This window comes from Ptychodera flava, chromosome 18 (assembly GCF_041260155.1).
Source record: "Ptychodera flava strain L36383 chromosome 18, AS_Pfla_20210202, whole genome shotgun sequence".
Lineage (NCBI taxonomy): Eukaryota > Metazoa > Hemichordata > Enteropneusta > Ptychoderidae > Ptychodera > Ptychodera flava.
In genome coordinates, this window is record NC_091945.1 from 29,026,308 (window position 1) to 29,050,051 (window position 23,744).

General features: G+C 38.0%; 1 protein-coding gene across 2 annotated transcripts; it reads right to left on the reverse strand.

Moving 5' to 3' along the window:
• Positions 1-198: 198 nt before the first annotated feature.
• On the reverse strand, positions 199-23,489 carry LOC139117318 (uncharacterized). Of its 2 annotated transcripts, none has more exons than XM_070680329.1 (10): positions 22,935-23,489; positions 14,117-14,312; positions 9,203-9,316; positions 8,796-8,930; positions 5,978-6,034; positions 3,698-3,784; positions 2,376-2,489; positions 1,824-1,958; positions 1,272-1,316; positions 199-937 (listed from the first exon to the last, which is right to left on the reverse strand). In XM_070680329.1, the coding sequence occupies exons 2-10, from the start codon at positions 14,237-14,239 to the stop codon at positions 737-739; spliced, it is 1,011 nt and encodes a 336-aa protein (XP_070536430.1). In that variant the 5' UTR covers positions 14,240-14,312; positions 22,935-23,489; the 3' UTR covers positions 199-736. The 2 variants fall into 2 exon arrangements, with proteins under 2 accessions (XP_070536430.1, XP_070536429.1); XM_070680328.1 differs by lacking the exon at positions 22,935-23,489 and adding an exon at positions 14,936-15,205.
• Between the last annotated feature and the right edge of the window lie 255 nt (positions 23,490-23,744).

The window sequence follows — 23,744 nt, forward strand, 5'->3', positions numbered from 1 at the left end:
GAATGTTTTCTTCTGCATAATTCAAAAATTCGACAGCCCGTAGAGATCAAATATAGTCAGTTGATGGAGTGACAGTGAAAACCCAGGACAGAATTCAACAAAAGCGGCTTGCTTTTACAGAGTTTTAAGTCAGGAGGATGCGTATAACGTATACACCATGATGTAAAGTCAAGCAGGGGTAATGGAAGACAACTGGAATGGGTAGAATATAACGATTCCTCTTTAATCAAATTTCCACGTTTGATTTATTTAACAAATTATGTATTTGATATTACAGGGCATGTACCATTAACGATACCTGTACCTGAATACAAGTATTTACAGGTCATTTTACAGCAATATTTAAGTTTTAAATAGAAATGTTGTTTAAAACATATATACAAACAAATCGCTGGCAAATTATATTTTTTTCTGTCAGTTTTTGCTTCACTGGTCATGGTAAATAAGACTTCCTATGGTTGGTTTATTTGCTCAACATCTTTGTCAGAAAATTTGTAGGTATATTGTACATCTATTGACATGTATTGCGGGGGCGATTTTATTGAACAGTCGAAATAACTTTTTTTTTCAAATTTACACCTAAAATAATCTTTCTAGTGATATATATAGTCCTCTATTTCTGGCCATTTAGCCTGTCGTTTTCCACACGACCGTCCAAAATGGCCTAAGTGTTCTTCAAAAATGTGAAACGGTGGTTCCTATGACGTCATTTCTGTTCGAGGATAACTTCCCTCAGTCATAGAATTGTACAAGTCTTTGACGATTTTGCACCGTTTTCAGATTCAGGGCCACTCTGGCTCTGGACTGCAGTCTTTGTGGAATTTCGTCCTTTTTGGTCTAGTTCTTCTATATCGTCGACGTCTTCCACATGTTCGAATGTGATAGTTGGCACAGGTCTTTCCGAAGACTGGATGACGTTCGGTCCTCGCCGACGTAACTGTTAAAACAGAAATGACGAAGTTAGAATCCCATCTCACATACAGCAGTATTGAAATGCTGAGAATATTTTACATGTATATTCTGAAGCAGTTCTTATTTCTGAGAACCTAACGGCTTAACTCACGAAGAATACCATTCGTCTCCTTCTATACAAATTACGCTTCATTTTCCAATCTTTCTAATTGGTGTGAAAATTAGATGTAAGTCAGGCAAGTTTGAGATCTGTTGTACATTGATTAAGTGTACATATCAAGGTACAAAAGAGCAAGTGACGCTTATATATTTTCAAGTTGTGAATGAAATTTCGGAAAAGAAATGAACTAAAACCTTACAGCAATTGGCACATTATGAGCGACTACCACGGTTGGTGGCCTCTTCTGCAAGATAAAACGAGAAAGAATGTTTCTGTGAAACAAGTGTACAGAACTGCTCGCACTCACACACATACGACATCTTGTTTCTATCGGCTCGATTGTACACAAACAAATCTGCACATAATTTACATTCAAACAATTCGGAAAATGCATGAAAACTTTTCCTTACTGAGATGTTATAAATGACGAAACCGCTTCAACACAGCGATGAAGTAAACATTACTTTCGATTTATACGTTGCCACTTAAAAACCTAAAATTCTCTTTATGGAACTCAAAGGACTTCGTCACTTATACAAGTACACATTACGGGAGATCATTGATTTAAACTTTATTAAATGGCATGATAAATAGTGTCTCGCCAAAACTATCGTTTCCGTCGCTACATTAAAAAACATGGCTGACACGGATTCTTACGGCTGTAATGTAAACTTGCAACTTGAATGACAGTGTTACTGTGATGTTTTTAAAAGCTTTTTTTCTGACAATCGAATGGAATATGACACCATACCTTCTGTGACTTAATTTTCTTTTCGATCATATCTACAATTTCGCCCATGCCTATTTTTGGAAAAGCATTTTCCATACTCTGTGCGGCCTGTAACGCCGACACTTCATAGACAGCTTTTTCATCTTCGTCATAATTCTGAAAATAAAAAAAAAATTCGATAAATCTTAAAATGCAACAATCTGATGTCTTCTCGAAGAGAGAACTACTCGATGCTATATAGGGTGTACACCGCTATATCGTGATCAGAAACTACACTGCAAGGTTTTCGCGTGAATATTTTGGAGATCATTGGAGAATGACATATCTATACAGAATAAATAGCTTACAATCTCTCTCTCTCTCTCTCTCTCTCTCTCTCTCTCTCTCTCTCTCTCTCACATAAGAATTATTTATTGCATGTGTCATAACAAATTGACTAATATGACAGAGGTGAACTACTTATTTTGGCTTGGGCACAAATTAAGTTAAAAAGAAGAACAGCAAGCTCATGATGGCTAGCACACGTCAAGTATGAATGAGAAAAAAAAACCAGATAAAAACTAAAAAATGTACCTGGAAAATAGTATCAACATGTGCATCCTTTTCTATGAGCAATTTTGCTATTTCGATTTTTTCTAAGGTGATCGCTGTCACGAGTACGGAATGTTGACTTCTGCCTTCACTGTCCTGCAGGGGAAATATCACATGGTGTTATACAGACGCCCTCACAGTTGACATTGCGGTCGAGGGAAATGAAAAGAGTTGGGTCGGCATCTCCAGTGTATTTTGGCTTGATATTTTGGGTCTTCCGATAAATAAACCGTTCACAGGTAAGAAGTTGGGATACCGAATGTAAACGAATCAATTCAAAATATCTCTAATCTCGATCAATGCCCTAATTCTGTGTACGCGGACTACCTCGTGACGATGCACTCAGTCAACTAAACAGATTAAACGTAATTACGTACGGCCTGAGAAATCGGAATGTCATGATCTCGCAAATTTTCTTCTTTTAAATGTTAGATATTTCAACCAATGCTTGTCTCTTTGACGGGCCCACGCGTAGGCAAGAGTCCATGGACGAGTTCATTTACCACTGTGGCGGACACCAGCGGTCAAATTGACATTCTGAAACGAGTGCTCGCCCAGTGTTGTAGCGTGAGCGCGTAGTGACATTAGGACTGTGCGTCATCCTGGTTGAAATACTACGTACCAAATCATTACCCCAGTACGATGATGAGTATTTCATCTGTGTACTTCATTTTAATTATTACTGTTTTATACTATAAGCACAATATTTTGCCGACTATAAAATGATGAACAAAAATTTTCGAATACGTAATTTTTGAACGGAAGTATGTCATCGTATTCATGGGCTATTGCTCTTAAAAGGGCTTGAGTTGACATTTAATGAGGAAGTTACCTCATATTAGATGTGGAATTTGTAATATGAAAGCACGCGACCTGGAGTGTGACAAAATTTGGCGATATTTTGCCTGAAAATGTCCCGCCTTTTTGTTAATAAAGACTAAATCTTTCATCCAATTATGACGTCAAGAAAACAGCACATGTTAGTTATGATTGAAACACGCACTGTCAAACGCTCTCATAGTCTGAAGTAGGATAGCATGATATATTCAACAAATTGACTATTTACTTCACAAAGTACCTATGAATCATTTGCATCGGCCATCAAAACAGTGACGAAATCCCCCCGGCAAACACCGTGTAACTGCATCCGAGATTACAACAAAAAATTAATTTTGTTAGGCCGGATACGGTTTTGGTTCTTGAGCTAACATTTCGCTGATTGCTAACTATCCTACGGCGAAACACAGAATTGAATAAGGTTGGCCAGAGAATTGGAATTAGAAATTCACTTTAATATGACTTACCCGCTCAATGGTATTTACATCTGCGTTTTTCTCCAGTAGCAAAGATACAGAGTCCTTATCGCCCTCTCTCACAGCGTCAATTATTGCCTGAAAATCGAACAAGGTAAACAGAGCGTCACAGGTGCGTGCTTGCGTGAAAGCAATGCAGCTGATGTACATTCAAACGTGCCCCGAGGAGGCTATTTTTGTTTTGGAATCAAGTAAGTTAGCGGTCTAACGAGAGGCAATACACGAATCCAACCTGTAGTAGTCAGATAATACGCAAAATGTCAAAATGGCAGGGGTCAATCCCCACCACAATTGTAACCTTGGAAACGGATATGCCGTATTTCCAGTGCCAGCATTAACGCTGCTCCTGCTTAGCTATTTGAAACACGAATCTAATCGGGAGTCACACAACCTGTTAAAGGGTTTCCGCCGTCTGTGGAAACGAATTCACAAAGTCTACATTTAGAGGATAACGAGATCAGCCAGAATGGAGCAACAATGTAGACGCTTTTTCCGTAAAAGCAAACATCTGTCAATCATTTGAAAATCGCACTCTTCCCTCACATTGTAAAGGTTATTTGGATGGGAATGCTTCCGTTTAAGGTAGTTTGTGCCTTGAAAATTGATGACTTGTGCTTTTGCTCATATTCTCGCTCCTTAACCAAACTTTCAACATTCCTCTTTCAAATTTGAGAAAATAATGGTGGTCACCGTCCAAATTTCGCTACTAGAGAAACAACATTACCCAATATTTATACAGATATTTGAAATTCAAAATGGCCGCCGTCCCTGTGTTATCACTATGGGGAAATATAAATTTCCGATTTCACGAAACTAAGCCGGTGAGAACTTTACTCACTCCAAGAGCTCCAAAATTAAGAACCCAAAAGTGGTAGATCAAATTTAAAAAGAATCGGTGATTGCGAATGTCTGTCCCCGAGGTGCACTCTACCTAAATAATAATCTCTTTCACTCTTGCGTTATCATTTTGACGTCATACACCGCTATTCCGAACGAGGGACTTATTGTATTCTGAGGACCGTGGTGTCACGGTGACTTGCATTGTTGCTCATATATTTCCGCTTCAAGAACTTAAACAAGCTACTGCTAATATATGCCCAACTGATGAAAATTGCATAGAGACACTTTCATGGTAACCCGAGAATCCCATGTAGAAATCGACAACTGAAAAACACCAAACCGAAATAAGGACCATGGAAGTAACATGCAGTCTTTTATTTACAATTTTGGACCAGATTATCGATATCTCATTGCATTTAAATTGGTTTCAGAAAAAAACAGGGACAATGGAAAAACGTCCAAAAATAAATTGGAATTGAGAAATCCATGATATCGATACAAGAATGTTAAATACGAATTTATTATTGTATTAAGTATGACAGGAAATTTTAAAGATGAACATCATGTCTGACAGTGAACGAGAATGGACGTGACCCCTTTAGTTAACTTTGTCAAGAATTAATCTCTGTCAGCCACCAAAAGAATACAGACGTCGTAAAATGCATCTGTCAACTTTAATTTCATCGTTTCAAAAAAGATGTCTTTGTCATCTCTTCAACTGACAGCTGTACTACAGCTAGTCATTCACGTTTATTCACATACCACAGCGTTTCTGTTCACTTTGATTGAGCGTTACTGCATATGAACCATTTACATGAAAAACATTCTTAACGCCTCAGTCTGAATACAAACAAGGTTCTGTTTTCAGTATTCTGGTTCTATATTACAGAGTCTGAACAAGTTTGTTCTCCCTTTTCATGTATGACGACGCTAGTGCAAAAACTGTACAAAACAAGGAAGTCAAATTAGTTTTTTGAGTTCAAAGGCTAAAAGTATACCTTTCAGAGTAGCAGTTTTATCATGAACACCCCAAAAAACCCCAGAATGATACAATATTTTTGAACACGAAAGTTATATCCAAACATGAGCGCTTTAAATTTCACGCGGCAAAGAATTCAACCACAGTGAACCAAGAAACACGAAGTTTGTATGCCAACCACGTAAGAGAAAAATCTAACATTTGGATTACGAGTGTTTTGGAAAGAGTGAGTACTGTTCCATAATTGACAATTTAGTGGACATCATTCCTATTTTGAAAAATACTCACGCAGCTGAGAGCTGATTTCGACTCCAATTTATCTTGCTCAGAGAACCCTAAAAGCCCTTGCAAATTATATTACGTTTGTCCTCTTTGTCAAATATCGCATTACTAATAACATTAGTTCTGTTTTAATGTCCAGGTGTGGTATTTCTTTCAGAATGTTGGTTTACCTGTGGGGGGATTTCGTCGGGTAGATTTTCGGGAGGTATCCTTTTCGCTTCTCTTCCCTGAAAGAGCAATTTGGAAATAAAAACATGTTGATGATACTTAATCCGACTGAAAGATAAAAAACTCAAAACATTTTACGACCCCCAAAAAAGAGTAGAAATAAGATTTTATGTCATCAAAATCGTGCATCCACCCAAACTTTCAATGTGATTATTTTCATTACACTATTATAGAGACGTTTGCCATTCTCCTGCACGTGATATGACGTAATAGACGGTAAAATAATAGATGAGATTACCATAAAACGAGCTCTCCGGTTACCATGGAGAGAAGGCGCGCCCGATGCACCTGAAAACAAAACATTCAATGTTGCCCCATAGGAAAAGTTGTCCTTTTGGAACAAATATCAGGACTCAAACCCAAGATATGCGGCACTAATCAAAGTGAGGGGGACAGGATTATCGCAAGATGTTTCTGGCATTTTAAATTCAAAAAATGCCCGCAATATAATACTCAATCTCAATTGGTTCAAGAAATGACCAATAGCAATATCAGGTATGGGGTCAGGACGGGTACCTTTAATATTCAAAATAACTTAAATTAACCCTTTGAGTGCTGTTATTTTCTCCCACCAAAATTTTAGTGCAAAATTTTACCAATTTTTATGAATTTTTCTGTTATTTTTTGATAATTTTGGACCAAATGGACATCACGTTTCTTTGGCTACAGTTTTTTCTCAAAATTTTGGCAAAAATCTGAGAAAAATTGACGGGAGTTTATTTTATAAAGGGGAAAAAATAGACTTTGGCGCTCAAAGGGTTAAACTGTCAGGTCACAATGAATGTTTAAATATTCTGTCAGTATATGCATAAACAGTAGAAGCGAGAGGTCTATGTCTGGCAGAACCTTTCCTTATAACCGAAATGTAATTCAACATTCTCGTCGAAATCTCCTCAAGATTATTAAAGTATACTGCCGATAATCGTATTCCCCGACGAAAATACACTGTTTTATTTTCGCTGTCGATCGAAAATCTCCATGTTGCAATAATTTTCAAGGCAGAAGAGATCTGTTGTCCCATCGAGTATGAAACGTTACTGCGTTAACTCGTTCATTTGTGAACGCTCTTAAATTCTTGTCGTAAAAGGAATGGGTACGACCAATGAAGACGTCATATGTATAAGATAACCAACATTCATAAAATAATATAGCAGTCTGGGCAGTTTCTGCCTCATAAAAGCAAGGGTGAAGTAAGCCGTTCACCTGGATTTCTGACTTTTAGTAGTCTTTGGTGCCAGTGTGAAACGGATGAAAAGGGGTATAAGATTTAAGGTATGATTACATTATACGTGGGAGACTGCGCGTGGTTTATACAGTTGCGAAATCATGCTTGATTTATAGTCTATCGGAGATTTCCAACACAGGGAAATATCCAGTACAACTTGAGGCTGTTCTTTGCCATCGCGAACGAGTCATTCCTATATTTTGCAGCGTGGATGGTATGAACACATCCCGAGAGACAGAGGAACGAATGAACCCGCAATGAACAAAGTTGTCAGGATATTGTCAAGCACTTTCAGCTGACGAAAACTGATTAATTTTAAGACATACTTTCACGTCAATCATATCTGTCCAAGGGAAACATTCATAAATGCAATATATATAGAATTCGTATGAACTCTTTACAAATTTGGCCAGCGATAGTGTACACTCGACAATGTTTGTTCTTGAATAGCGTTGATCGCGATTTCAGGTTTGTTACTAAATATCGCGCGACTTCGGACAACGCTGCCTAAAATCCGGACAAATTTTGTTGATACATGCACGGCTGTTGTTGTAGCTTGTAGTCTGAGACATAAATTCATTCGAATTAGTATGACTTTTAGTACCCATGGTAACACTGGCAAGTTTTTTTTCAGCGTTCTTGCGGAAAAGGCAGACAAATATATGTTTATGCATATTAAAAAGAGGAAAAAATGACGTCATTTGCGATCAGCGCTATTGAGAACTAATTTCATTTGGGAAGAGGGAAAGACGAGTAACTGTTCTAAATTATGCAGGTTTTTTTCTTATTCTAGCGTAAAACTATGGAGACAGAGTGCCTCTGAAATGTTTGAAAACCCGCACACGTTCAGTAGAAGTCGAACATGTTCCCAATTTCTTTTATTATCTTCAGTTTCAATAGATTAATTTCCGTGCGCTTCCGTTTAAATCGCATCCCACGGAAGGATTTTCAATTATGACTTGCAATGGCCATTCCTTCTTTGCTATCAACCTTGAGGCATTTTGGGACTATGCCCCCGATGAGAAATATTCCATTACCTGTGACCGCTAACAAATGCTACACACATGCAACCAAGCACCAAATTTGAAAACTATCGTGTGAATTAAAGTAGACAGTACTTTGACTCTGAAAAAAACTCAACCTTTTCTTCAAAAATTTCCTCGTTGAAAGTTTAATCCATTCACTTTCAAAATCGAACCGTATAAAACTCAGGGGTCATCGTGCAAATTTTGGTACCAGAGAAACAAATAACCCAACATTTTCCTATATTTGAAATATAAAATGGCCGCCATCCTTCTGTCTTCTTAATGGGGAAAATTAAATTGTCGATTCGCACAAAAAAGACAGTAACTATTGCAAAATTCTGAATATAAGACCCCGAGGCGTATTCTAACCTGCTATTGCGATATTGTGTATCTCACGTACAGGACATTGCAAATATACTTCGTCTAGTAAGTTGTCGTTAAACGCCTTCCCTTTTACGGCGTCTCCATGTAGTACCGTTTTGCGATAAGTAATTCATTGTATGACCTCACCTTGTATTTCTTGATTCGCTCCTCAATGAGATACATAATTTCGCCGACTGAAGGTATAGGTTCCGCATCATAGATAAGTTTTGCTGTTGTCCATGCAGTCATGGCATACACGCACAGGTTGTCTTCGTCATAATTCTGAAAAGGTCAAAGTTCAATTACTAAAAGAATGTGCTTGCACCGTGCGTCATATTGGTAACCGAACAATACAAATATGAATTTCATCCGAAATTTTCTAAAATTGTAATTTTTTGGGATCCCACACAAAAGCAATGCCATCTGCGAACGTCTTAGAGACATCCATATAATTTCCCAAAATTTCTGCAACAATAGTTACCGCATGTTAAAAAAAGGTACAAGCCAACCGACAAATGACACAAAAGAGTACGTCTGTAATAGGAGTTTCTTACCATGTAAATGGTATCGACGTCAGCACCGTGCTCGATCAGATATCGAGCGATTTCCAATTCCTTCAGAGATATGGCCAAGATTAAAAGAGAATGCTGGCTTTTCTGTCTTGGCTCCTACAATGCACAACATAGATGAACAGATGATAACAGACAAACAAATGAAGCAAAAAAAGTCACGTCTCGATCGACTATAATATTTCGAACATTAATCGCATGGTTTCCATAGAAATCGTTTCTCCAAGATATGTTATCGTTCTTTCGTTGTTATGCCTTATCAATATTTTTTTTCGGCAACGTGATAAGACCAGCTCGCTCTATATGGTGACTATTTTTTCTTCAAACTTTCATTTATCATTAGCAAATTTGAGCGAAAGAGCGGAAATGGAATATGATAGTTTATCTGGACATTACTGAGAGACAAAAAATAAACAAGCGGCAGCCCTCTTCTGCGCGTATCCTGTAATATGCTTCCTAAAGATAGCAGGGGACTGGCATGCGATAGAGTCACGCAGCTAGAATCGTGGACAGTTGAAGGGACGAGCCGCTCCACTTTCTGCCTTGAAAAAAATCCGTCTCCTCCACAGTTTAGCGACACACAGCATATTTTACTTGCACTTTCTAACCTTTTTCATCTTGCCCGAAGCGATAACCAAATTATGCAGGAGGTGTCGTCCGCCACCTACTAGCGATTTATAGCAGCATAAAGGGTCATTGTGGCAGTGTTTGGGAAAGTCGTGAGGGATTAATTCGTCTAGGATTAGACTTTCCAAATGTATTTATCGTTGCTATAGCGCGCACTAACGACCCTTTTCTTGAAGAAAGATACGGGGAGTCTTCATTTATAGCGTGGGAAATATATGTTGACATGATAAATTATCAAGATGTTAGCCTCATCGTCACAGAATATAGCAAACTTGTTGCCATGGGTTACCACCTACATATAACAATTTGAGTTGTCACCGTTTGTCGACGAGCTGTTCGAAACACGAATAAAATGTGATTAAATTCCATTAAGAAATCTGTTACGTCATATTTTAGCCTGAAGCACAGAGAAGAAAAAAAATCAGGTATTTTCCGTGATTGGTTTTCTCAAGCGTTAACTGGACTCTGTAAAAATGACTTTGACTGTAAAGGGCATTTGCAAACCGGTGATCCTTTTTCATGGTTCTTAAAACTGTTCTTTTGGCTTAAATTCTTTGATATCTACAGCATGCATTGTTAGTTATATTCACAAAGATTTCAGTGTTAGCTCCATGTATCCTCCAGCCATTTATTAACACTGAAGTCCAAAGAAGTTGCACAGCAATGTAAAACTAGTCACCTTGTATGCCTGTGTGCTACCTGTGTTACGCTCTAGGCTACAGAACAAGCCATTTTGCAAAGCAAACACTTTTTTCCCAGCCGCGTTTCTTCTAATACCATTCATCTTACAAACCACTTGAAACATTCTCCTTAAAGGGGCTGTCCTCAATCCCTGGTTCTCGAATTATCCTTGTTTACATTTGGTATTTATACGGTGTTAGCCCTTCGTTTCCATTGGAATATTTATCAAGTTGGTGAATTTACTTTTAGAGAAAGCTGATAAATGACCTGCCCCTTTAAAACCTCATAATGAAATTTAAGTAATATTTGAAATCACCGCTTATAGTCAACAGGGTCAGATCATCGCAACTTTTCAGTAGCTGCAATTAAGATATCTAGCATAACAGTACACCAATTTGCACGTCTGTTTGAAGCTAACTAACCTTAAAATAATTAATTAACAAAGAATTGTAATGCCTTATTAACAACCAATCAAAGGATATCGATATTGTACCTGTTAATCGATAAAATCACCCGGAACGAAGATGCTATCTTAATTGGATTGAATAATTTCCTACAACATACCGAAACAGATAAGCAGCAACAACATCAATACGTTTTGCTATTATTTGTTCAGGGGTTAGGTTGTTTATAATAAGATTTCACATGCCAGAGTACGAGATGACCAGAGACAATCAGCAAAACTGATTGATGGACCAGGCCGGGCCAAAAAAATGATGGTTTCAATGTGATATGTTAAAAAAATCCAGTAGTTACTCATTGGTCTTCTGAAGGTAGATTGTCTTTTTCAAATTTGTTCCTACTCACCGACCGTCTCTGCGTAGAGCACAACAAATTGGCATTTCCCCGGGTAATTCATTTACCACAACTCGGTATTCGAAAAAAGTGGGTTTTGACGAAAGATCAATTAACATGAAATGGCGCCATGTTCTTATTTAAGATACATTCGTGTATCTTGGTCAAAATTACGCAAAAGCTTCTTTAAACTTCAATTTTCTCCAGCAAACATAAAAAATGTCGGTAATATACCTACTGTATAGCTTACCAGGGCTTGCTCATTTCGGTATGTCATTACACGCGTAAGGCCTTGTACTCAAGAGAAAGCTTCATAATCATCTACAACGACTGGTATATCGATCGAACCGAATAATTCGTGAGTTGTTATGGAAACGTATTATGCTGTTTTGTACCTATTCCAAGTATCTCTCTCTCTCTCTCTCTCTCTCTCTCTCTATCTATCTATCTATCTATCTATCTATCTATCTATCTATCTATCTATCTATCTATCTATCTATCTATCTATCTGATATCTGTTATCTATCTATCTATCTATCTATTTATCTATTTATCTATCTATCTATCTATCTATCTATCTATCTATCTATCTATCTATCTCTCTATCTCTCTCTCTCTCTCTCTATCTATCTATCTATCTATCTACCTGATATCTGTCTGCATGTGCGTGTACATGTTTATGATGCATGTTTCAGTATTCAAACGGTACAGCCAGGAGACAAAAACTCCATGAATATCAGCTGGTTGCCATGACAATCACGCATGACCCCGCAGATCGCATGGCGATGGAAATGAGACAGTATGATGCATAGCTTTGCCGTACAGAAACATCTTGTTATCATCTTTATCTGAGAGCAAATTGTATCGTTTGCATATTGAAACAAACACAGGTTATGTGTACCGTAGGCAAATATCGGTATCGTTTAGCCTAGGCTAGCCTCACTTTCTCTGATTTTCTTCCCCTTTTTTCATTATTTACAGCAATTAGGAAGAGCAGTTCTTATTTTTTACCCTAGGAGAACTCAAAATGGCGTCAGAGATGGATGTATGCATTCATTTGGTGAAAATTGAAACATAGGAATTATTGAAGCAACAGTAACGAAGTTACGGCGTCGCATGGCTTGTGTAAATCTCAGGGTCTTGTTGGGTTCAGTAATCGCATACGATTAAATTGATTCTAACAGCGATTACTGTACACTATCCGCTGTAAACATATCATTTTCTATCTCAAGACCAGCTGCTTGCTTTTCCAGGTGTTTCATTACTTTTTTTTGAAAAGAAAAGTTGCTTGAATAGTGTCAGGTTGACAAAGGTGACGAGTATACGCGCATGATGGTCTCAGAAGTGCCATCGGAAAAAAAGGCATTAAACACTTCAGTTGTGAGATACGCGTCTCGGGTTTCTCACTGATGGGCGATCGTTTTCCCTGATGCTCAATTCGTCTTGCCGTGAATGCCGGAAGATGTGAACAGTTTTCAAACCATTATTACTGAAGTCAATGAGGCATGACTAACAGTGATAGATTATGTGTAATGAGAGAAGAGAGAGAGAGAGAGAGAGAGAGAGAGAGAGAGAGAGAGAGAGAGAGAGAGAGAGAGAGAGAGAGAGAGAGAGAGAGAGAGAGGAAGAGTGAGAGAGACTCGACATACTTAGAAATATATCGTATCATATATATATATATATATATATATATATATATATATATATATATATATATATATATATATATATATATATAATTTCAATGCTGACAAGACTACGCTGTTAAACAAACGATCGTCATCAAAACAAATATTTCTCGAATTTAAACACCACCGAGAAGTACAGTACAGTGGCATGAAACTTAAGTACCAGATATTATTACTTTGGATCCTTGAAGAATTTTGTGTCATATATATATATATATATATATATATATATATATATATATATATATATATATATATATATATATATATATAATATATATATATATATATATATATATATATATATATATATATATATATATATATATATATATATATATATATATATATTATATATATATATATATATATATATGCGTAATTCATAGTATAGAGTAAACAGTCACGACAACATCAACTTGCACTCGTTTCTCGGATTAGTCTGCGTTGAACTAATACGTGAATCATTATAGAGTTTTCGGATCAGTGTCAATTCGGATAACTGGTTGAGCTTCTGAGCACGTCGCAGCGTGAAGTGCAGTTGCATTAACCACTCTAAGAATAACACTTGCAGCTCACTTTCCTTGTTTAGATATTAATCTAACCAAATCCGAGATGCCGAGAACATTTATCAAGAGCGGTCTACTTTGCGTCCGTGTTTCTTTCATGTCGCTCTGGTGAGTGGTTCGGTTTCTGGTACAGACAATGAACTTTGACCTTTCAATGGCCCTGATTTACATGTACGGTGCAAGTGTATATGACAGCGAATACTCAGAGAAAATGTGTAGAATGTGTTGTAGAAAGTAGCTGGTACTGTGGTGTGTAATAATACAACTAGACTGGTGTGGCCTGACTCGTTGGCAGTAACCAGCATTGCGTGTAAAATCAGGCGGTTGAGACTGGTTGCTGTATAAATCAACAGGTAGTCACTTTCAAGTTTGAGCAGTCCCTCTACCAACCAGTCTTGCCACGTCTGGACTTCTTTTTGAGTGACTAAGGTGGGGGTTGCAGATAGCGCATGTGGCACTCGAGAGTTAAGTCATAGCATAGATATACCACAAGACCTTCATGGTCATAGCTCCCCTCTTGCAATCATGGCTCTACTTACCAGGTCCACGGCGTTGGGATCGGCGCCATTTTCCAGCAGTTTCTTGGCGAGCGCATGGTTACCCGTTTCAATGGCCAGTTTCATCTTGCTATGTTCCAGCGGCGGTTCACTGCAGGCAGTCATGGTTCAGATTTTGCGTCATTTTCTCCGGTCGCGTATTTCAGACGGAAGTGTTCTATTCAAAATCCCCACCAGCCTGAAATAAAACCGACCAGAAGAAGAAAAAAAATCTCTGATAATATAGCTTTTGACCTTCTCGGCTAATTGTAGGGCAGGTGAGGGAGAAAATAAGCCCATCATAAAATATGACTTGGTGACACCAATGTCGTCAAAGAAGTCGACAATTGTCACTTTTGAATGCATCGGTGATAACAGTCACAATATACACTCATTAAGAGAGAGGACACTGCACATGGGAGTTCTGAAAGGACATAACTAACGTGTTCACCGCGGAAAAACTGTTGTCTAGGGTTTCTGGATCTGCCTAATTTGCCCAATAATTGCTACCATTTGTGGAGCTATGACATCTAGAATTGTCACCAGCTTATTCAAATGTTGTGGTCAAAGCTTTAGCTTCATATTACTGGGTGACTGTAAGAAGGACCTGCGTTTCGCTGCCGTTTCCGTCGCTTCTATTCGACTTGAGTGTACTACAGAGAAATATGTGTCAATACCGGCAAGCTCTGCTTGTCAGACCACGGCAACGTCTGAAACACTGGGTTTTTCACCGCCGACAGAGACGTTCATCGCGATCACCGCCATAAAGGGCGACCTGTGTCTCGCACATTATAGCACAACGCCGCTATATTAATGACATACCCGTCACAACGGCCATAGTGGTTCTCCTGTGCACAGTTTGACCGCAAGGAAGTGTGCTCCAAGGGCGAAACTTTCAGAGATCTCTTCAAAAGTTCCTGGGACTCCAATCTGAATATGAAAAACCCCACTCAATAATGGCTTGCAGCAAGACCAGTGCACACACAACTCCACTGTAGCGGCCAAGTCCACCTCCCAAATGCTCTGGCTACAATACAAACGTAGAATTCACACACGAACACACTGCAGTATGGAAACAGGTAACCACAACAAGACAACGGTATGCTTATGCAAATTAGGGATTATAGGAATAATATATAATTTTAATCAAGCCAATAAACATTACGCAAGACTATAAATAAATAAGCAGACTTGAGTGAAAGTTCTCGAGTTTTCGGGATGAGGTAGGCCGCAATCTTTGGCGGCCGAGTGAAACCAAAAATTGATACTTGGAAAGTTTCTAAGACTTTCGTTGTCTGGCCTATTGTAATTACGTCTGACGCTCTCCAAAAAACCGAAGAACAATTGCTACAGTTGCTTCGGTACATTTTGCGTTCTCGGTCCCACCTGACACAAGAAGAGCCACGAACAATTGAAATCGATTGCAGGTTTTTACCGCGACACAAAAGAAAAACAATCGGAGGAGATTATCGATTTAGCATGTGACTGTATACCTTTGAAAGGACAGCCATGGCGGACTAAACGAGATCATTAACACCGCGAATTGGCCGACGTACACTCTGTGCCATTCTGAAAACAACATGCAAGGACTGAGCCACTTGTGGTACAATGAGCCCGGCTACAATAGGACTCCCCATGAATTACACCGATAGATTACAATTAAACAAACAGACAATTACATAAGGAATTCTGCTCATGTCTGCTGTAGTGTTAGTCGAGAAATGGCAAAAAAGTGTACGACGACTTTCGTCGTGAGAGTGAGTATAATGAACAGTCTAAACGGCGCCAAAATGATCGAGTATATTCAGGTAATTTACAAGTCTCAGCATGATTGCTTTGACTGCGTCAATTATTCGAGAGCCATCAACATCTGGAGAATACCATAAACAACAATTGACAGTTCGACGTGGAGGAGCCAAGAGACGTGTGACCAGCGCCATTAATCAGACAGAAACGTATTTTTGGAGGTTTCCGGCACTCAGTAGTCCGTGTAAAGTGCATGATATGAATATAAAACATTAACTGGCTTCGGTTATATCCTTCAATAAATCCTATTCGTAGAAATAGAATATATCGGTGTTTACCGCATGAAACTGATTAATTAAATTAATCCATCGGGTAGAGATAACTATTTGTTAAAGATAGATAATATCGAATGAAAAATTATGAGTGATTGTTGAAAGAGATTAAAGTGTGCCTAGCATTGTAAATGAATATATGTGAACAAATTTGAATGGATAAATAAATGCATATGGCATACACAAGCATATTTATATCTATCTATCTATCTATCTATCTATCTATCTATCTATCTATCTATCTATCTATCTATCTATCTATCTATCTATCTATCTATCTATGTACTATGACATATATGTACTATGACACACACACATATGTATATATATACACACACACATATATATACATATGTATATATACACATACATATATACATACATATATATATATATATATATATATATATATATATATATATATATATATATATATATATATGTAATATGACACATATATGTACTATGACACACTCAAACACATATTAAACACCTATTGCCTGGTCATGACGGGTATAGCGCCCGTCTATTACCCCGAGGGGCCATGTAATACCAGAAACACATCGCTATTCCCCGAGGCCTTACCCCACGCTTTAGCCCGAATAAAGACCAGGCTATAGGTATTTTATAACACACCACATGCTCATGTCGTATTGTTATATAGTTTTTAATGTGTTTTGATATTTTGCACCGCAACAATCCATTGTGACAAGTTTACTGGGCGATGTTTCCACAGCGGTGTCAGTTGTACGTGGTACTTCTTTCTTGCAACAAATATTCAAAGCATACCTAGCGACATCCTTAGTTGCACTTTAATCTTTTCCGTCGATTAGCTGTTGAAGTTCCTACGCAGTTGGAATGTTGGAAAATGCTGGAAAATCTGTTTCAGAGAATGTGTCGTCACCTATCCCGGACGCACATCACGTTTTAGTCATCCGCCACTGTTGCAAAGCCGCAGACGACACTACGGTCACGTGACCGGGCACTTGTCCAAAATTGGTCAGAACTATTTCCCTAGGGAAATAGTTTTTCAAAAAATACCCTCTGACGTCACTTTTGTCGATCCGGTGGGGACTAGACGTATCTATTTTCTCGTCACGTGACGTATTCTAGCGAATCGCGACACGGAATGAGCATGTCGCGTTATAAATCTCTCTCTCTCTGTCTCTCTGTCTCTGTCTCTGTCTCTCTGTCTCTCTGTCTCTTCTCTCTCTCTCTCACTCTCTCTCTTCCTCTCTCTAAATATATATGTACTATGTCTGACATACAGACATACGTCAGTGTAATGTTGCAGCCATATATGTACCAGACTGTGCAGTTGATTTTTTAAGTGACTCTAACCACTCATCATCATTGAACGTTGTGTGATTTTTCTTTCACGTTGCTTTAAACAATGCATAGTCTTAGCTTTTAACCATTGAGCAATTTTAACTCACCCTCGGATTCCAAATTGAAATCAACAGCACAATGTCAATCACCAATCACACCTTAGAATGTTAATATCCAAACAGCGATCAACAGTGCCAACAGACAGTTTGTCATCGACGATGGTTCGTTTCATATTTCTTCGATGGCGGTTACTGTACCAACAATTCGGTAATTATAAAATATGACACCGTAAATTTTCTAGAGTCTCAAGGACAACGGAGAAGACAAACTGTGCATCACAAAACCCTTATACGACTCTCTCTCTCTCTCTCTCTCTCTCTCTCTCTCTCTCTCTCTCTCTCTCTCTCTCTCTCTCTGAACTATACTATGAACACTATAGATTGTTTTACAGAACACCTGAGAAGCGGTGTCTACATACTGGAATGGATGCAGCTAACTCATTACGTCCTGGCCTGCGATAAGAATTTGTTGCTCATGCACATAATGTATTTCATAGTGTTTTACACCGTCTGGACACGGACATCACTACGAGAGACTTAAATGAAGATAAATGTCATGCAAAAACTAATCAATGCTGCAAATCTACAATTTTTCGAAACGCGACAAATCCATTTCAGGGGATGATGAGATAGTAATTCGAAAACAAAACTGCCAAAGAAATTTTGGAAACACACCGTAATCCGCACATTACTTTTCACGATGGCTTGTGTATTCTGGCTGTTTCAATCAGTTTCCATGTCCTCGCTACGCGGCGTGAAATCTTTTCTTTATCGACATATACGAATTAATAAATAATGCAGACTGGAGATTAAGTAAATGATTAAATGGAATTTTGCACAATATACGACTCTCTCTCTCTCTCTCTCTCTCTCTCTCTCTCTCTCTCTCTCTCTCTCTCTCTCTCTCTCACACACACACACACACAATGGCTGTAATTCTTGTCCCAAATTCAAAACCCTGTCGAAAAGTCAAGTATAAGCGTTGCAAACACAGTGTATTATACGCAGTGTTGTTTTTGTAAAAGAATTCCAGTCCAGACACAAATTCAGTTCTCAATCATAACTATGAATAATAAATACATAACAGATTGTGTTGAAACGCTGGACACTAGACATTTTACATGAATTTTGGAGTGAAACGACATGCACAAAAAATGACAAAACCCAACAAACAAAAAACCAGGAAATACAAAAAAACAAAAACTTCAGGAGCCATAACGTCTTCTTTAAAGTTAGTCAGTCTGCTTGGTATAGGTGAAACAAAAATAAGTACGCATTACGAAAGAAGGCGTGTTTTAAGGTTTAGTAATATTTTTCAATTCTACATGAATGGTAGTGAATTATTTTTATTATACCGTAATTATGGTCTTTAACGCTTTTTCGTCCCTCCATATTTCAATTGATCATATTCATGTAACCACTGCGCAAAACGTTTGACGAAATCGTTATTTCTTTTTGTTTGCTGAAATTTTAAAAACGAGTGTGTTTTCTATTTTGAAAGTAAGCACAAGTGATGTATTGTTGCTTTTATTAGTTTACACAAAAACATACTCCGGTAATAGTAATTTCGTGAAATTAATCTTGACAGCATTAACGTAAGGCCATACATTTTGAACATTTTCGAGGATGAATGTCCGGCGTTTTCCATTTCGTATCCATGACCTTAATGCACTATTATGATTAATTCAAGGTAGGCCGCGATTTTCCCAACGTTTCTAATTACGACATTTTCAAAAGAGAGTGAGTATGTATGTATGTATGTATGTATGTATGTATGTATGTATGTATGTATGTATGTATGTATGTATGTATGTATGTATGTATGTATGTATGTATGTATGTATGTATGTATGTATGTATGTATGTATGTATGTATGTATGTATGTATGTATGTATGTGTGTGTGTGTATGTGTGTGTATGTATGTATGTATGTATGTATGTATGTATGTATGTATGTATGTATGTATGTGTGTGTGTGTGTGTGTGTGTGTGTGTGTGTGTGTGTGTGTATGCATGCATGCATGCATGCATGCATGCATGCATGCATGCATGCATGTATGTATGTATGTATGTATGTATGTATGTATGTATGTATGTATGTATGTATGTATGTATGTATGTATGTATGTATGTATGTATGTATGTATGTATGTATGTATGTATGTATGTATGTATGTATGTATGTATGTACTATATAGGTATTTATATATCTGGGTTTATTAATTTGTCTGTTTCTATATATGTATTCATATTTACGTGTGTTGTATGTGTATCTTGTTTGTAAGAACCTATTTCAGTTGACGAAAATCTCATGTTACTTTAAATTCCTGAAGTTCGTCGCAGATAATTTAAGACTTTGGTTCTATTTGCAGCGTGTTCTCTGAATCTAGACTAATCAGCCTGTTGAAAGTATTGTGATAAATGGTACAGCACCGGAATCGAAGATTGATGTAAAAGTGAAGACTGTCCCAAAATAGGAATTGGATGTTAGAATGTTCGCAGGAAGATTTGTGTATTTGTTAAACTGACGACCGTTCCTTGATTAAACTCCCGCGGCGGTGATTTACATTCTGCTCTTGACAGAATCTACGTCCCAGGGAAACTAGCGTACATTTTGATTTGATTAAGAAAATATGGCATGAAGAGACTGCCGACACGCTGGGCACAGATCCAATGAAATAATTTCATTAGATCTCCAGAGTTCACGTGGGGTTATACTTACTTGCCGTATCATGCAATTTCTAAGAACGAGAGTATAACGAGAGGGTCAACATATGCTGCTCACGTCGTTCTGTGTTTTTTTCTTCTCGTTTGGTTTAATAGCTTCAAACGACGCATCATAGATACTCGGGCACACAGTTTTGCATCTGTGTTGGACTGCGACCTGCATCCGGCGCAATTGTTAGCTTTTGCAGCTTCAACGTTTTCAAAGACAGTTTTACGAGACAAAACTTGCACTGTAGGTCAAGAATACATCTGTTTATGGGTGTATGAGTGCAGGCAAGAGGTTATTATTCATCGCTATGTTTGTGAATGACTAGGTGACAATGTCAGTAAAACTCACAACAACAGTAATCACGTGTAATGACGTCTTGATTGAGTCGTATCGCGGGTAAATATCGAATATCGTAAATTAGCAATCCGCTTAACGTTCTGAAAGAACGCAAACACATACATATGCATACATAAATGCACATAATGTACATACATATATAAATATATAATATATATTTATATATATACAATATGTGCACATAATACATATGTATATATATTAATTCGTATATATGTGTATATCTATCTATAACACTATTGGAACTAATTTGGGATAATTGGATGGAGAAGTAATGTCGATTTAATCAACAAATATAATCTCATCTGCTTTTCTTTTTACATTACACACTTGTGTTCATGAGTAATTTGTACTATTGCAACATTCAGCTATACGGCACCTAACACTTTTGAGAAATATGAAAAATATGAAAATCCAATTATCCCAAATTAGTTCCAATCGTGTTCTATGAATCTATCTATCTATCTATCTATCTATCTATCTATCTATCTATCTATCTATCTATCTATCTATCTATCTATCTATCTATCTATCTATCTATCTATCTATCTATCTATCTGTCTGTCTATCTATACACACACATACACACACACAAGCATCTAGTCATGCATACATTTGATAGACTAGGTCGTGTATAGTTCTCAGATCTATTGAAAAAGAAAGCAGCATGAAGTGAAAAAAGGGATAACGATTAAAATTGTTGTTAAAAAAAAGCGGATGGGCCAGTTGCTTTCCGGTGAACAAAAGATTACAAAAGATATCCTAATTCAGGGTCACCGCCTTAGCTTGCGCAAAAACACGTACACGTTTTTGAACTCATGTTGCTTAACAAATGACACTGAGGTGTGTTATTTGTCACTAAGAGTGTAGCTGTATGCAGGTTTTTTGCAAATTCAAAAAGAAACATCATTAGCAAATTAACGTACAGAAACACGTTCGAATTTACATGGATTCATACATAATAGATGCATAGATAGATGCATAGATACATAGATAGATACATAGATACATACATACATACATACATACATACATACATACATACATACATACATACATGTAATTTTCTACCATTCTGAGCTCTGTACACTTTATCACTCTCCTACGATATTTCAGGCGAAGCCTTGACTTTAGAGTGAAACGTCGTACGTAAAAAATAAATCGCAGATCTCCTGATGAAATAACAAGTGTCTGCGTGTCTCCTTTTATGTTTTTGCCTTCATTTATAAATCCGTTGCACTCTTTACGTAAGGATTCCTTATTCTTCCATACCTTTTTACACATACGAAAGTTCATATAGAGACAGACACACGATCACAAACATACCATTGACGCTACTCAGCAAACAACACAAAATCTTCGTTGCCTTATGAACGATCGGGAAAAATAAACAGCTTTAGACAAAAGAGCAATTTCTGTGAATACTTTTAGAAGAGATGGAGGCAGCGACTTTTAGATTGCCATGACTTGGCGTCCACAAATAACGGTTTACGTCTGTATCGTCATATCCTCAAGCTTTTCGAGACGTTAATGGTGACATGAAGGACAAAAAAGCAATTCGTCTAGATATAATCAGTGAAATTCTAACTTCTGTTTCCTTCGGGATCGTCGATTTACGGCTAGAAGTCGACTGAGGAAAACATGTTGTTTTATTGAAAGTATCTGGCGAAGCGAAGCCAAGGAATCCAACTTCATGCTGACGAAGCTGTATGCACAATGAATCTAAAAAGCAGCGGTCTCGCTTCCCTTCATTCTCCTACATCTGAACAACGCAGCAACAACGGTGATATCGCACAGAATGAGACATGCCAAAACGTTTACAAACTCACCCGCCACTTCCTTGTTCACACAACATTTACACAGGGAATAAATTGGAATAGATACCCGGACGGCATTTTGAAAGACATGTCAGCGGTTTTGCTACTTTTCTAAAATGAACCTTGTCTGACGTCAACGAGGGCTAAGTCGTTTCGCGTCTCTCGTCTAACATTGGCAGCATTCTCATGTCCAAGGCAAGAAATACCTATAATTGTATGTTTTGAGGTTGCACTACGAGAGACTTTATCTCGGAACGTACAACGGAAGGATGCTCTCTCTCTCTCTCTCTCTCTCTCTCTCTCTCTCTCTCTCTCTCTCTCTCTCTCTCTCTCTCTCTCTCTCTCTCACCAAGATGGATCGGATATGAGCCTGACTACGACGTCGGATGCGCAAGAAATCCCAGATGTTAGTATAGGTCGCGCTAATGCTGTTACTAATGACAAGCTGAAAAATATCGACATACCTATCTGCATGAGGATGGTTACCGAAAGGACTCCAATTGTTGTATATCTTCGACGAAATGCACCTGAGATCGACGTCGACCAGAGAGTTTTTTTTTTGGATTTTCTTTCACGTGGAAATAGTAGAGAAGAAGGATGATTGTCGTGTTTGAAATTGACTGATACCAAAAAGCGCATAGACTTGGTCTCGGCGGCTAGCAACGACCGTCGCGTTCGATGACTCGTTTGAATAACATTTGGAAATGTTCCTTGACTGTACGGAGGAGTGTTTTTGCCGCAGGTGGTGCACGGGAATCAAGAAACATCATCCATCGATTTCGACGCGACGGGCTGAAAGCCTCTGATCGAATAAGCCTAAAGATACACAAACCATGCCTAGAGTCGATAGAGATTTGGACTTAATCTGCAAATCCCTAGAGATGCTAAGTTGAAAAAGAACCCCCGTATGCTCCGAATTAATCAGTGTTCATTCCTAAGGCTAAGTCAAGTTGGATAGCGGATAAGATCGTTCCTCTCGCGGTTCAATTGACTAGAGCGCCCGTTACAACACTAAGATTTCAAACAGGTTAAAGCTGATGCACAGCGCATGTCTGTACACACGTGCCGACATCCACGTGACGTGGCGGGAAATCAACATAACCTGCCAACCCTCGAAGAATCGAAAGTGAATTCTCCATCACATGTTAGCGTCTGTTCACCAAACGTGAGATAGCCAGACCGTACAGTTATCACTACAGCTGATTGTGAGACATGCATTTTTTATGAAAGCGTTGGAAATTAAGTCGGTATTGTTGTTATATCGCCAAATTTTA